General features: G+C 34.2%; 1 protein-coding gene and 1 long non-coding RNA gene across 24 annotated transcripts in view; one reads left to right on the top strand and one right to left on the bottom strand.

Moving 5' to 3' along the window:
- Positions 1–14,971, bottom strand: part of LOC107998497 (RYamide receptor-like) — a 102,175-nt gene that overhangs the window by 4,501 nt on the left and 82,703 nt on the right. For 14 of the 15 annotated variants that reach the window (XM_062081221.1, XM_062081220.1, XM_017057808.3 and 11 more), the window contains 2 exons: positions 5,207–5,454; positions 1,553–1,769 (listed from right to left, as the gene is read on the bottom strand). In XM_062081221.1, the coding sequence (XP_061937205.1) occupies positions 1,553–1,769; positions 5,207–5,447 (458 nt within the window). In that variant the 5' untranslated portion in view covers positions 5,448–5,454. Of the gene's footprint in view, positions 1–1,552; positions 1,770–5,206; positions 5,455–8,061; positions 8,181–14,971 lie in introns of those variants that run through there. The other variant, XM_062081232.1, reaches the window with a different exon arrangement.
- LOC107998504 (uncharacterized) overlaps positions 1–14,971 on the top strand; it is a 130,660-nt gene that overhangs the window by 57,924 nt on the left and 57,765 nt on the right. For 4 of the 9 annotated variants that reach the window (XR_009831730.1, XR_009831727.1, XR_009831731.1 and 1 more), the window contains one exon: positions 10,560–10,898. The exons of 3 other annotated variants lie outside the window; for them this stretch is intronic. This is a non-coding gene — a long non-coding RNA (uncharacterized LOC107998504). Of the gene's footprint in view, positions 1–5,139; positions 5,430–5,574; positions 5,646–5,760; positions 5,823–6,015; positions 9,389–9,771; positions 10,410–10,559; positions 10,899–14,971 lie in introns of all 9 variants that reach the window. 2 more of the 9 variants (XR_009831724.1, XR_009831725.1) reach the window with 2 other exon arrangements.

Raw genomic sequence — 14,971 nt, 5'->3', positions numbered from 1 at the left:
GGACATTTTTTTTTTTCCCCCTTTTTAAACGTGAAAAACCAAATTCTAAGCAAAGGGTAAAAGTAGGATGGTGTCCACGATTTTTTTCTATTATATGGAATATTCGAGAAAGGAAAATTTGTATATTTTGTTGGAACACGCATTTATTAAAATCGTCAAGGTTTATTTAATGAAAATTATATACGGTTTATTCGTGGTATTTTTTCAGTGGAGAAATTGAAGAGAAGACATAACGTTTATCGCGAGTAATTGAATAATCGTGGATGCCATTACGATTTGTTTGGGATAATTATTTCGTGCCTGTTACTAATTGCGTTTCTATTTTGCGCAGCTATTTGCAATATATATATATAAAATGAGAATAAATATTGGACAAAAAGTGAAAATTGAACGTGTAATAAATAATCAGTGCAAAAAAAAAGAAAGAAAGAAAAGGGAGGAGGAGGAAGAAATGCTTCGCATGCAACTTGCTATTATTTACTTTTCTTTTCATCTAATAATTAAATTTGCATCAAAGTAAAAAAAATGCGTGATAACACGTGTTTTGCTCGTAAATAATGGTTTCTAAGTAGTTCAAAAATTCGAAATTCTAAACAGGCTTTTTCGTTTTCTAAATTCACTATATTTCTAGATATAAAAAAAGAAAAATTAAAAACCTGAAATTACAGGCTATAATAAACAGAAAAAAATTGAAATTATATATTTTAAGAATACTGATTCGTTATAGGCGTTTTCATATAGTGTTTCAAATAGTGGTAATCGTTGATGATTAATTAATTTGGAATTACGTTAAGAGGAATTTTGGTTTTTATTTTTTTAGAGGTTAATTAGAATCGTTTATCGAGGATCTATTTTAATTTTCCGATCGTAGCTACTTTATCGAGTGAGAAAGATAGAAAAAAAATAATGAAATTTCTAAAAATTACGGAAAGGGAGAGATACATATGTATGTATATATATTTATAATATATATTACGTAATTTTTCAAAACGAAACGAAGCAAATATAGAAGCAAAAATTGAAAATCGTTCTCAATTTACGTTACCAAAAAAAAAAAAAGGAAATTATTCGTTCATCCATACCGTTACCTTTAAACTCCTTTTCTTTTCTTATTATGTGCATGTAATCAAAGAATTATTCATTTTTCACCTTTTCTCCTCGCACACCTCCTATATAGATATAAAACATCGCGAATTTTCATTAAGATGTAATAACGCAAAATTAAAAAAAAAAAAAAAGTAAAAAGAAAAAAGAATTCATAATATTCTTCGCCCACTTTCCTTCGATTATCAAATTCCACGTAGAAACTTTTTCTTTCACCCTTGAAGATATTAACTATTTATAATATAAAATATTCACCCCGTCCTCTTTTTTTTTTTTTCCCAATTATCAAATTCCGCATAAAATTCTTCCATCCTTGATATTTAATTACATCGGTAATTTCCGCCTCGAGTATCTTCGTTGTGATTATTATTATTATTATTAAACATCGTTGAAGTTGATCAAAGGTAAAGGTTCGTCATCGATGATAAAACGAGTTACGAGCTCTTACCTTTCGTGAGGCAGACACAAACGAGTGTAATTCTCCGCGGCAATGGTGGTTAACGTTAGTACGGTAACCAGAAAGCAGAGGGCCTCCAGAGTGCATTCGAATCGGCATGTGCTCAACGACTCTTCATGGCCGGCGAGGATCACGATCACCGACACAGGTATCACGAGCCCTGTCACTAATAGATCCGCCAACGCGACGTTCACTAGAAACGCGTTCCCTGGAACAGAATATATAATTGCCACGAATTATAATCGAGATCGATTGTGGATTAATAGAAAATAATAGAATTGCGATGAATATATAGAACGAGTAATCTGATTCGACGTAAATATAAAAAGGATGAAAGGTGAAAATATCGAAAAATCGAGAAACGAAGCCTCTTTCGCTTTATTTCCGTCGTAAATGAATATTTTAATTTCTCTCAAAACGCAAGGTGTGATACGATCAAAATTTTTCGTAAATTAGAGTTCTAATGCGTTGCAGCCGAAGCATCGAGGAAGCAAATCGAATTCCTAACCTAATTTTTCGTTAACTTGCCTAATCCAGTGACAGATCTATTAATGTCTCACGTGTTAATGATCCGAATTATTGCCGTCCGCTAATGAACTTAATATTACCGTAAATTTACAAACTCGAGTTAATGAAGTTGGAGGTTATACATTCGGCCAACTTTATCTCGTCATAAAATTCTCGTTCGAGCGCCACTCCATCGCAATGTGGAATTTTCGCGTTCGATCGTCGTACGGTTAATTTACAAGCAAATTTAAGCGTTTAATAACTTTCGTGTCGCGAGTTTTCGAGTGGTGAGATCATCGATAATATCTGCGGTACGTTTCACTGCGTGTTTGCGTGCTATTTGGCAAAACGGGATGATCGTGAAATAAATTGGGAATTGAAATAAATTCAATTCGGGGGCGCTCGAGTCGAGCCTACTTCAGTTTCCCTCTTTTAAACGAGCTTTAATTTCATTGGCTTCGTTTATAACGAAACTAATAGGAAGGTAGCATAAAAATCGTGTTGGTTATTTCGACCAGATATTTTATATATCTTTCCAATCTTCGAGAGAAAGAATTTTCGTCCTTTTGAGATTATTATCGATCGGTAAGGAAGATGTCTGTGTATAGAACGTATATATCACTTTACAAAAATATACGAAAATAATTTTCGTAAATGTTATAATGGTAATTCGTAACAAATGTTTATCGAGCGTGGGTAAATCGTATACGGTTCTTTAAATGGATAGAATACGAGAGAATAGACGATATCCTGTTTTGGTAAGAGCTATTATTTTCGATCGGCACAGATGTGTTCGTTCTCGAATTACAGAATAAATTTACGAAGGATATCGATCAATTTGAATAAAGTCGCGTCGTGGCACGTGAGATTGGACGGTAAGAAATAAAAGAAGTCGATGAAAGTAAGATTATCAGCAGGGAAACTTGGACTCTTCCTTATTATTACTCGTGGCGAATGTACAGGTTGTTTCACAAACTGTACATTCTTTTCCTTTTCGTTTTCGATTTTTCGCCTGCTATCGATCCTCGATTCCAATTATTGTATTATATCGTTAACAATTTTAAAATAATCTCTTTTAATCTTACTTATAATACCAATAATTTAAAATAAATAACAGTAATAACGATATTGATAAAAGTAAAAATCCATTTCTTCTTCGTTTTTTCAATTTATTTATCCATCGCAAAAGGAACAAGCGAATTTGAATAGTTCGAAAAAAACGAGTTTTCCCAAGTTTGTGAAACGGCCTGTATCGCTATTGTCACGCTGGAATCACGAAATGGTTGCACACAGTCGGATATAAATCCCCTCCCTTTGCTTACAAGGAGGAGGCCGGTGATCACGATTGTGTTGGTGGAAAAGGTTGAACAGTTATGTAAGGGGGAAGTTTATTGGCGAGGTAACACTGGAAACGAAATTTTCCTGCTGAATCGCCCCCAGTGCGCGGAACTCGGAATTATTTACGTCCGTATCAAGATTTACGGAAAATGAATTACCTGTAAAGGGATCTTTCGAGTGAAAATATCTCGCGTGGAAAGTTTGTTCGAAAGAAAAAGGGGAGAGGAGGGGGAATTTTTGCAAAAATTATTTAAAACTCGAATTAAAAATAATCTTTTTAGAGAAAGAGTATACAAGAGAGAGAGAGAGAGAGAAATTTTTTCAAACGTTATTCGTTCGTTGTAGAGTCGTAAAAAAATAATTCTCAGCGTGATTGTCGTAATAATCGTTGCTCGATGTAATTTACGAATCGTAATGATCAATTTTGTTGTTATTGAATTAAACCAAAAAGAGAAAGATATAAATGACGCTGCACGTTGTAAAGTCGAATCGTTTACGACTCGAGATATTATTCCCACGTGTCGTAAAAATTGTCGTTTACGGTTGGTTTGGCATGAACGTTAAACTCGGATAGGAGATTAAATATTCCGATTATTTCGATTCGGATTGTTCCACGTTACATGTTAGCATCTTCACGAGGAATCGATATTCGACACTCGAGTGGAAATATACCTAGTGTAACTACTCTTTTTAAACCGTTTTATTTCTCCAAGATTTAATCGAAGGATTTACGAGACGATTCTTTAAGAAAAAAAAAAAATAAATAAATCTTAAATTGGAAGATTTAATTTTTTCCATTATTATATCCACGCGATTGGAATTTCTTTATTGAATATTATATATATAAATATATATCATAAACTGTCGATATTAATATATTCAGTTGAACGGACAATTTTCAGATTAATGGATATCTTAATGACGCGACACTAGCGCCACGAGACCATTAACTACTGGAACTTAATGTACTCGTGATTATTTCGTGATTATCACTATAATTTCCTGTCTTTCCGACATTTTATTAATGTAATATAACGTGAAACGCGATAATCCATCCTCCACTACGATACTTTAAGAAAAAATGAGACGAAAATCAAAAATAGTTATTCGTTCATGATTCTTCCACTAAAAACGCCTTTCTCTTTAATCATTCGATGCTCGACACACGTACAATGCCTCTCCCTGTATTTCTAACAAACGTTTCGAACAAAAATTTCAAGAAAATTCTCGATATCTGTTATCGTAATGGCCACCCCCTTCCTCCTCGGTTGAATAAATACAAGGAGAGAGAGATATATATATCTGCTACCTCGGGTAGACAAAAATAGAGGGACTCAAAGAGCGTTTCCTTCCTTCCTTCCTTCCTTCTATTATCCTTGGCGTCGTCATATCCAATCGTGGCAGGCTTTTGTCATTTTACACACGGGAGCAAGCGAAAGGATCTTTCCGCAACGAGAGGTAAAAAAAGGGTGGATTTCACAAAAGAGCGTCGGATGACTGTCTTCCGTGGAAGATCGGTTTCCTTCTCCGGTCGAAACCCTCCCCTTCCCCCTATTTTCCAGGGGATATACGCGATACGCGCGAATTTCTCGCAGCCCAGGAGAAGAGGGAATGTTTATTGCGATGAGAACCAGGATTCCAAGCTGTATCGCGAAAGGATTCGTTATTATTTCGTTTCTTCCGTAGATAAGAAATAAATTGTGATATTTTATATGGAAACTTTTTTTTCACAGAAATTTTACTTTGTTGGGAGAAGATTAATTATAATTATTCCGGGGAAAAGCGGGGCGGTTCCGTTACCTCGTTTCTTAAGTTGATCCTCCACGACCACGGCGGAGATCATGAAGACGTTGCCAACGCTGCCGCCGACGGCCATCGACGCCAGCAAGAGGAGCCTCGCCACCCTGGACCACGCGGAGGACAGCGTGACCGGGGAAATATCGAGGTCGCTGTCCACGCTCCCCGCCTTATCCATCCTTATCTCTGACTCGAGCCCCATAATTCCAGCCAACGTGCTGCTCGTGTAAGTCGTAGCGTTCATCCTGAAACTAGAAAAAAGGAAGCTTCATTTTTCACTGTGCTTATTTAAATTTTTTATTTGTGGAGATCGTGATAATTGTATAAGTTTTGAGAAGGAAATTCTTTTTCGAATTTTTTTTTTTTTTTAGCTATGATAATTGAAATTTTTGAAGCATCGATGCTCGAGGCACGAGGGTCAAAGAAAGGTTAGGAATTATCGGTGTGTATATATATATTTATTAATATGGAGCTGAAAGAGTTCATCTTGAGAAGAAAAATTTTCGACGAATAAGAGGGTCGGTTTTTTTTTTAAATAAAAAATTTTCTTTGTTTAGGAAGGCATGAAGTAGGTGCACGCGAGATTAAAAGAAAGTAGAAAGAATGGAACGTGGAAGAGGTAAAAGTGAAATCGTACAAAGCACACGGTATCGTAGTTTTTAATTAGAGAGGGTAGAAAACTGTAAAGGGATGTTGCCCAATAAAGTCACCACTTATATATATATATATATATAAGTGTATACAAAATTCTACAGAGGAACGATGTGCACAGATGTTTCAAGCGTATTAAAAAATACTTCATCGCTTTACAGGCAAACAAAATGGTCTTACGGAGGGTAATACTGATTTTTTTCATCGTAAAGGGTGCATTTGAACGTCGAAATGATTTTTTGATGGAAGGTCGTCAAATATTCAGAGGCAAGAATTTTAATAATTTTAATAATCAATAAATATGGTATAATTAATTGGATAAATAATGTTCATATATATATCACGTATTGGAAGATTAATTTATCTGTTACTTTATCTGTTCAAATTTAAAACGCACAATAAAAATGTCGCAGACGTAAAAAAGGAGGGGATAGAATAAACAGGAAAATAAAGGAAGAAAATTCACAAAGACGTAAGGAAGGATGGATAAGATAAATACGAAAAATTAGCGATAGAGGGCGCATAACCTCTGCTCTTTTACCATTCTCCATTTCCTTTTCATACGCGCACGGTTGAACGAACGACAGAAAGGACATTGTTCTTTCCTTCCTTTCATTCTTTATTTCTCTTCTAACCTCGCTTCACAGAAATGTTTCCGTAAAACTCTCTCTCTCTTTCTCTTTCTCTCTCCCTCCTCCCCCTCTCTTTCTCTCGTTCGCTCGCAATGGGAGAAAAATGGATAGAAACGTTTGCTGAAAATTTCAACGTCCATAAACATCGATGGAAACAAAGGGTTACGTTTACACATGGTCCATTCACTGGCCTCGGAATTGGCCAGGTCCCAGCGCAAACAGATTTAACTTTGCACGGTTTAAACCCAGGAGCTACCCCTCTTTTTCGAACGCATCCCATGGATGCAATTAGCGAGGAGCATCCGTTCGGATGCAAATTCATCGAATGAAATTTCGCGGAGACGGAGCCATCTGCGCGCCATCTATATCGATCGTTCTTACGGCGGATCGATTCTCGCTTTTCTGATATAACCTCGCGTAAGCGGTTGAGAAGTGTTTTCGATTGGAAAATTCGTTTTATTCGTTCGAGTTTTATTCACGGTTGAGAAAAATGGAAAAGGGGAAATTAGAAAAAAGAACAAGGATGATTCGTAATTCGATATTGGTATCCCGTTTAAAGTTGCAAATAATAACTATCGAGGAAGCGAGGATACGTGAAATAATGTTTTTGTGAGAATCGTATTGGTAAATTTAATTTGGTAGGTTGGTACTTGGGAATATTATTATCAAACGTTGGCATTAATGCCAACTTCATTTATGTGAAATCACTCTTAAAGATTAATAAATCATTTGTTTATTTTTTAAATGTGATTTTGTATCAAAAACCAATTGTGTCTAACTTGATAATATCAAATAGCTCTAATTGCAAGGTATTGATCTGTTAAGAAAGATGATACACTGTTTCAATATATAATCCTTGGCAACGATCGGTTTACAATCGCTCGTGTCGTAAATTTTTAGGATCGTATCCTCTGTGATACAGTCGTACGCTTTTAACGTACGTCGTGATGCGTCGTTTCATTGTTACGATATCGTGTTCCTGCATCTTGCTAGGTTAAAAATGCGATCTGTCATTACGTTTATGCAAAATCGAATTTTTATGGAAGAAATGAAGCTTAAACAGGGATTTGCTTTATTCCTCGAATATTATTTGAATATTTTATTGTATCTCTTCGAATATTCTCGTATTCCGATTTTCGTTCGTACGTTCGAATGACGTATTTTCGATTATTTTGTCGAATAATATTTTACTCAACTCGATTTTTATTTCGAATAATTATTATACAGGATAGATTTAATTTAAACGTATCCGTGCGTTTATTTAACGAATTATTCTTCTTCGTGAAAGAAAATGAAGATAATTTTAATTGTTGTAATGACGTACCATTAGATGCAACGTAATTATTCATAATTAAAAATAAGGTGAAAAAATGTTTCCATTAAATTAATAAAATATTTAATTTTGTAAAGTAAGAAGGAGGGAGAGATAATTATTAAAATATAATATTAACGAAAAATAATACGGATGAAAATTAATAAAATACAAAATTAAATCAGAATATTATCAAGTGTTAGAGTAAATAAAAGTATCGCTGTTGCTTATACAACATATAACGCAGTAAAAATTGTACGTACGTGAAACAAAAAAGAAGCTCGTTTTATTCCCAGACTGCTTGTCTGAAATATTTCACACTTGTTGCGCTCTTCTTAAATAGCCAAACTTCTCCCCGATTGCTCCAAAGTTAAAATAGAATGGAACGTTATATTTTTGTATACTTTCAACAAACAGATGTACTTAATTCAACCGGCCAATGAAGCAATAATTTTCTTCTGGAATCTTCTTCAGCTTTATTTCGAACATAAGTCGATACGCAAGTTGAATTATTAATTCACGAATTATTGTTATTGTAACGCGATAATGTTTCAAGTCACACAATTTTTTTTAAATTGTCAATTTAAACATTGTTTTTTTTTGCAATTTTCTTTTTCTTTTTTTATTTACATAAGTTAAAGATTGAATAATAATTATTAATATTTATTTATAACATCGAGTACAATTTTTTTTATAGAAATTTATTTAGTTACTTTTTCTCTTTTTTTTATATATATTCTAAAAATTAAACTGGAAATAAAATATTTTTCAGCGGATATTCGATCCTATAGTTGCATCATCTATAATTTTCAGTTTAAATTCAATCTCCTTTTTCCTCCTTTTTTATTATAAAAAAAAAATGTATCAAATGTATCATTCGTAAAGTCGAATTCTATAAAATTAATTATACATTCCATCATTTATTATTCACACTTACAATTCTTCCTGTATAATTTCACTCGATTCTCGGAAAAAAAACCAGATAATTTCTCTCTCTCTCTCTCGCCTAATGAAACACGATTCACACGAATCAATTTCACCTCGAAAATTATTTCCCAATACATGGTGGCAATATCCAAACATCATATCCCTTTCGTATTCCGACGGACAATTTCAATCCGTCCTATCGTCCACCATTTTATAGAATCAATTCATAGAAATTCGAAAGGCTGGCGGCGTAGTTTTATCTCCAAATATCGGTAAAAATGCACAATGGAGGGGGGAGGAACCTCGACGACCGGAGTCGAAATCGAACGCTGGATTGGAGGAAGATGCGTGCACCGTTCTCGTCAAGGTGTCGAAAAAAGGGAGGGGATAGGAGGAGGGAGAAGGAGGGGGAAAAATGAAAAATTCACGGGCTTTGTTCCGCCGAGCATGACTCGAATGGTGTTGGGATCGGTTTACGTTTCACAGGAAAGGTGGGAAACCCGCGCTACAGCTTTTTATTACGCGGATATTGGGTTTCATGGGATCGATGATGATGAGCCCCGAGATCCATGAAGCGGAAAGTGCATGTAATTGATCGTATTCCTTGTGTGTTTAGGTATCGTTTTCGATATATTAACGTGCTCGACTGTTTGGAATTGTGAGGTTAGTTTTCTTTCTTTTCTCTTTAATTTAGCAGTTTCTGGAAAAGAATTAACCTTTTCGTCATTTTTGATATTTGCCCGATGTCGATTGGAATTTTCTTTTTTTTTTGTAAGTAATGATGCAAGAATTTGTTAATTTAGAATAGTAGAAAATTTTAATTTTAATTTGAAAAAAATCAGAGGTGTTATTTTTATTTTTCATCATTGAGGAAAATTTCACTCTTTTGATTTTTCATTGACACGTTGAAAATAATATGATAGAAATTTTCGTACGAGAATTTTAATTTATCAAACTATGATATATCGTGTTTACCCTGATATTGTTGACACGCTTCGTGCAGAATTCTCACTCTTTGTCTAATTTATTTTTTCATTTAAATATAGCGTAAAAAGGTAGGCAAGAGATTAATGAATTCACCGCTCGACCGATTCTTTTATCCAACGAAACGAATTATACGTCGATGGTATAAAATATTTGAAAAGAAAATGGTGAAAAATTTCATTCTCTCGAATTTAATTAAAAAACACGTGCGATAATATTAGAATATATATTTATTTACTGGAATCAAAAATAAGTACAAAATATTAGCAATATTTCGAGGCAAGCATTGATTAACGGGATGATTAATGGAAATAAGAGAAGACATATAAATTTAGAACGATATCCATTTGTCGATATCTTGAATAATGATTAATTTTACGTAATAAACGTCCGTTTCTCGAGACTGATTAAAGGAAAGCCGATTATGGGGACAAGTGTTGTCTGCCTATTAATTCGGATAATCGACGGTCCCACCGTAGTTAATAACCATTGTTCATGGTAATTGGAACCGCAGATCTCCGTCCAATCACAAAGGGTTTCAAAGCACAAATGTCCACATTAGCCCCTGTCAAAGATTCGATGCATTAAAACGGACAATCCATCCGCATAATTTACAAATATTCTCCAAATATAAGAATAATGAAATACAACAATTATATTTATACAATAATATATACAACATAAGAGTAATTATAAGAAGGTAAGAATTTCAATATAATTGATACGTGTATACTCGTAGCCTCCAACAAATTAAAATTCAAACTCTAGGTTGTTCATCTCGATGAAAATGAAACAGATGTAATATTATACGTTCGTGAAATAATACGTAAAACGTTCGTTCTTGTTTCAGCGGACGGAAGTACGGAGAAGGTTTCTGGAGAAGGAGAAGGTGGCAATCAGTGTCCTTCACTAGCCACCTTGTTTAATAGTGCATATCCATTTATATCGGACGTGGGGATCGCCAAGGGGAGACGTCTGCATAGCGATTCACGAAGATGTCAGATGAGTTAGGTGTGGTGAGACTGACGTGCTCTAACAAGTCTCTCGAGTTACGCTTCGTTGTTCCCGTTGCTTCTTTCCTGGTTTAATTAAAAATGTCTGCACACCACGTTGATGGAAGTGGAGGGAAATTCGTTGTTTTTATCGAGGAATTTTTCAACTGGTAAACTTGAGAAAAAGAAATTACAAGGTTAATATTTACAGAAAAGTATTTCTTAATTTTGTTTATAGTTTAAGCGACAATTTTCTTATAATAATTTCTTAAAATAATTTGGATAAAGATTAAAAGGATTTAGTTTCTTTCTCTCTTTTTTGCAGAAATAATAAAACACGTGAAGAATAATTTAAAGAAATTTTAAATTTGAATCAGAAAAATGGAAGAAATGGAGAAAGTGTTATTATCGAGTTTGAAAATGTGTTTGAAACAGAAAAACAAGATAGAAATGGAGATATCTTTGTCAGGCATTGAGACTTCATTGAATGAAATCTCTCACGTATTCATACGTGGTGAGGGGAAAGGGTTTGGTAAAGATTTATACGGAGGAGAATGGTTGGAGGGGATATATCTCGAAAGAGGAAATACCATTCTGCATTTTCTAGTAGGGCGAATTCTCTCAAGAGTCAAACATTTAGTAGACTTTGTCTGGGAAACATTCCAGGGGAAGAGACACGTGTCTCTCTTTCTTTCCTTTCTTCCTTCTTCCTATTCTATTTTTCTTTTAGAATAGAAGAATGGGAAAAAGAATCGATGCAAATTCTATTTGAATCGCCAGTTGGATTGAAGATGGAAGTAAAAATTAACACGTGCGATATTATATGGTAATAAGGCAGACGATTGTGTATTTCCAATATTATGCTTCCCAATATTATCACGATGATAAAACGTATTATAATAATCGATGTTGATGAATTGCATCGGATTATCCATTAAGGGATCCAGAATTAATTCTAAGAAATTTCTCTAAGAACAATAATTGTAATTTTATTAATTTAATTGGTGTATATATATATATATCAGTAATATTTAATTATTATTCGTTCCTATGTTTGGAGCAAAGATATTTAAAATAAGAATCAATCCTCCGTTTAAAACTTGAGATATTTTTACAATATTCACAAATATTCATAAAATAGTAATGTAAATTAATCGGGTTGAGAACCTCTGTTTCGAAACGAAAGTCGTTTCATATCGAGTATTCCCTACATTGCGAAGATTTTGATTGGACGTGGAAGTATGATTTAATCCAATTATTCGTGACTCGATAAAAAATATTTCCTATTTCCAGGAACTTTTTTAAAACTGGGAAAATTGCCGCGGGATGCATCGCTCGAGTTCCGTGAGCCGAATAATTGGAACGAGAGTTAATTACACGCACAAAGAAGATTCTTCAGATATCAGAAAACAATTTAATCCTGCTTAACCTTCAGGCATTTAAATGAAAATTCAAAAAATTAACTCGATCACGACGAAAAGGTAGTGCAATCCTTTTTCTTTTTTCAAAATAATTAATCAAGTAAGCGAATCGCGTTTGAATAATTTTTAGAGGAAATTAAGATAAAGGAAAAAAAAATTGCCTCTTCGATACGCTGGAGAAAAGGGAAAAGAAAAGGGTAGAAAAATCCATCTCGCGTTATTCCAGCCACATAAACGAGTCGCGTGGCAAATATTTGTAACCGCTTCTGAAAATATCTCTCGTCGGCTAAATGCAATCAACTGTTCCTCTCTGCGCAGAAAGAAGGTATTACCTTGCAACTTCTCTTCGTAATGCAATGAGTTCTGTATTCATCCCCCTGGATCAGTGGTTCTTAACCGAAACGCTTCTCATCCCACGAACGAAATTTTGAGAATGTTTTATCAAATTTTTTCCTCGTAAAAAAATATTCTTATCCTGTTCATATCGATCAATTTCTGTTATTAAAAATTACGAAGAAGGTTAACGAAATCAATGTTGGATGACACTTTTGATTCTTCATAAATGTTATTAATCGAATTAAAGAAATTGAAGAACAATCTTTGTTTTTTCATAAAAACTAATATTAAACTGTACGTATGATATTTTAAAATAAATATTTCGTCCTCCACTCGGTTGGTTATGTTTCGCAATTGAAACGACACTAGCGCCACGCAACGGTTAACTACCCAAGTACTTAACCTTCTATTGCATTCCCAATTGCAGAGATGGATGGAAAATACGTACAAAGATTCATTCGTTAGAATGCTGTTATTACTTATTTCATGATTATATTCGTTTTTAAATAGACTAACAACCATGTATATTTTCTTTCGACTCGTAAAAATTGATGCAATAGAGGGTTCACATATATATATTTCTACAATTATTTGTTTCTTCCTTTCTTTTTCATTCACATTCGAGTTGCTACACGTATATATTTTCTACAAATATCACGAACATTTATTTCTTTATTTCTAGATTCTCGAGCATGGCTGTTACGAACCACTGTCTATCTTGCGCAAAATGTAAGAGCATGGTGTTCACAATATACCCGTTGAATTAACGGGAAGAATTAAATTCCAAACATTTTAACAGAAATATCTGTTTGGACGAGGCATTAATGGGATCGAAAGGAGAGCAGCGGAGCGAGATTTCAAATTGGAAGACCGAATTCGTTCGAAAGACGAAGAAAAGGGGGCGCTTCTTTCAACCGATTACTCCTTTGTGACGAGAAAGCGCTGTAGAATCGAATGTAACGATGCACCGATGTCTTTTCACCTCTGGAAGGAACCGACGAAAAGAAGGGAGAATCAAAAATTTCTCCAAGGACACGTTTCACTTTTCATCGCTCGTTCGACTTTTAATGCAACAAGGCAGATTGGACGATTGTAAAAGCGTGGTAGAAGTTTCTTTTGTGCTGATGGTTTCTCAGTGAATCAAGCTGATCCGAATTTTTCCCTGCTCCTCTTCTTCTTTTTGAAATTTCTTTATATGGATATACAGATTTGGCTTTTTCTAAAAATGTGGGACACTATCTTTGGAAGTCGCTAGTGCTCTATTTCAATTATTTATTTTACAATTTGATAAAGCTTCCAATTGATATTTTGTCTCCATTGTCCTTATATCAATCAAGTTGATAGCAACTTGATAAATTTTGTCTCTTTTTCAATCAAGTTTGGAACTTGATAAATCAGCTTCCAATTGATATTTTGTCTTTATTATCTTGTGCTCAGTTTCAATCAACTTGATGAATCAGCTCCCAATTGATATTTTATCTCTGTTCCAATCAAGTTTGGAACTTGATGAATCAGCTCCCAATTGATATTTTATCTGTTTCAATCAAGTTTGTAACTTGATAAATCAGCTTCCAATTGATATTTTGTCTCTATTGTCTCTATTTCAATCAAGTTTGGAACTTGATGAATCAACTCCCAATTGATATTTTGTCTCTGTTTCAATAAAGTTTGCAACTTAATGAATAAGCTTCCAATTGATATTTTGTCTCTATTGTCTCTATTTCAATCAAGTTTGGAATTTAATGAATCAGCTTCTAGTTAATAAAATTTTGTTTTGAAGAATCGACTCTACAAAAGGGTTTTAAATTTTTTAATAAACATTCCATACATCTTTTCCTTTATCCAGAATGATTAAGAACACGTTACATAAAGATTCCCAGCGCATGAAATGGTATTTTTAAGATATTTCGCAATGTTTGGAAAACGTTATGGCGACGTTTATCGCCACTCCTTACCAAGTGTCATCGCGCAACTTGGAAAAGCGAACTTGGCAAAATACCCATACACACAAGCGAGAAGAAAAGGAATGGAAGAGTTTTTTTTAAGAATGATGTTGTTTTAAACTCGTGAAATTCCACCTCCATGAATCTTCATCCCCGCGCAATTACTTTGCAATTAAACTTCAGTGAGAATAACTGCCGGGGGAGGGAGAGAGGGAGAAGGGGTCAGCCTCTCGCGCCGCTTTTTCGCCCATTTCCGACTTCTAAAAGCACATTTTTTTTTTAACGACCGTTCTGGAACGACTTTCCAGATCCATTTTAAGCTCCTGGCCATGGCTTAATTTCTAAATTCGGGGAAATTTTATCGATAGAGAGATTCTGAATGATCATTCGACAGTATCTTTGTTATTTAACATCCTGACTCCAATTCGACAAGCAAATGCAACATCTCGAAATATACAACTTTCACAGTGTGAAAAATTATTATTCTATATTCGACAATAACGTGAAGTGCTAAAAATTAAAAGACTAACTGTGACTAAAAGGAAACAAGGAAAAAAATCTCATTCTTAT

This window comes from Apis cerana, linkage group LG11 (genome assembly GCF_029169275.1).
Source record: "Apis cerana isolate GH-2021 linkage group LG11, AcerK_1.0, whole genome shotgun sequence".
In the NCBI taxonomy this organism is placed as follows: domain Eukaryota; kingdom Metazoa; phylum Arthropoda; class Insecta; order Hymenoptera; family Apidae; genus Apis; species Apis cerana.
This window is presented reverse-complemented; position numbering and strand designations above follow the sequence as displayed.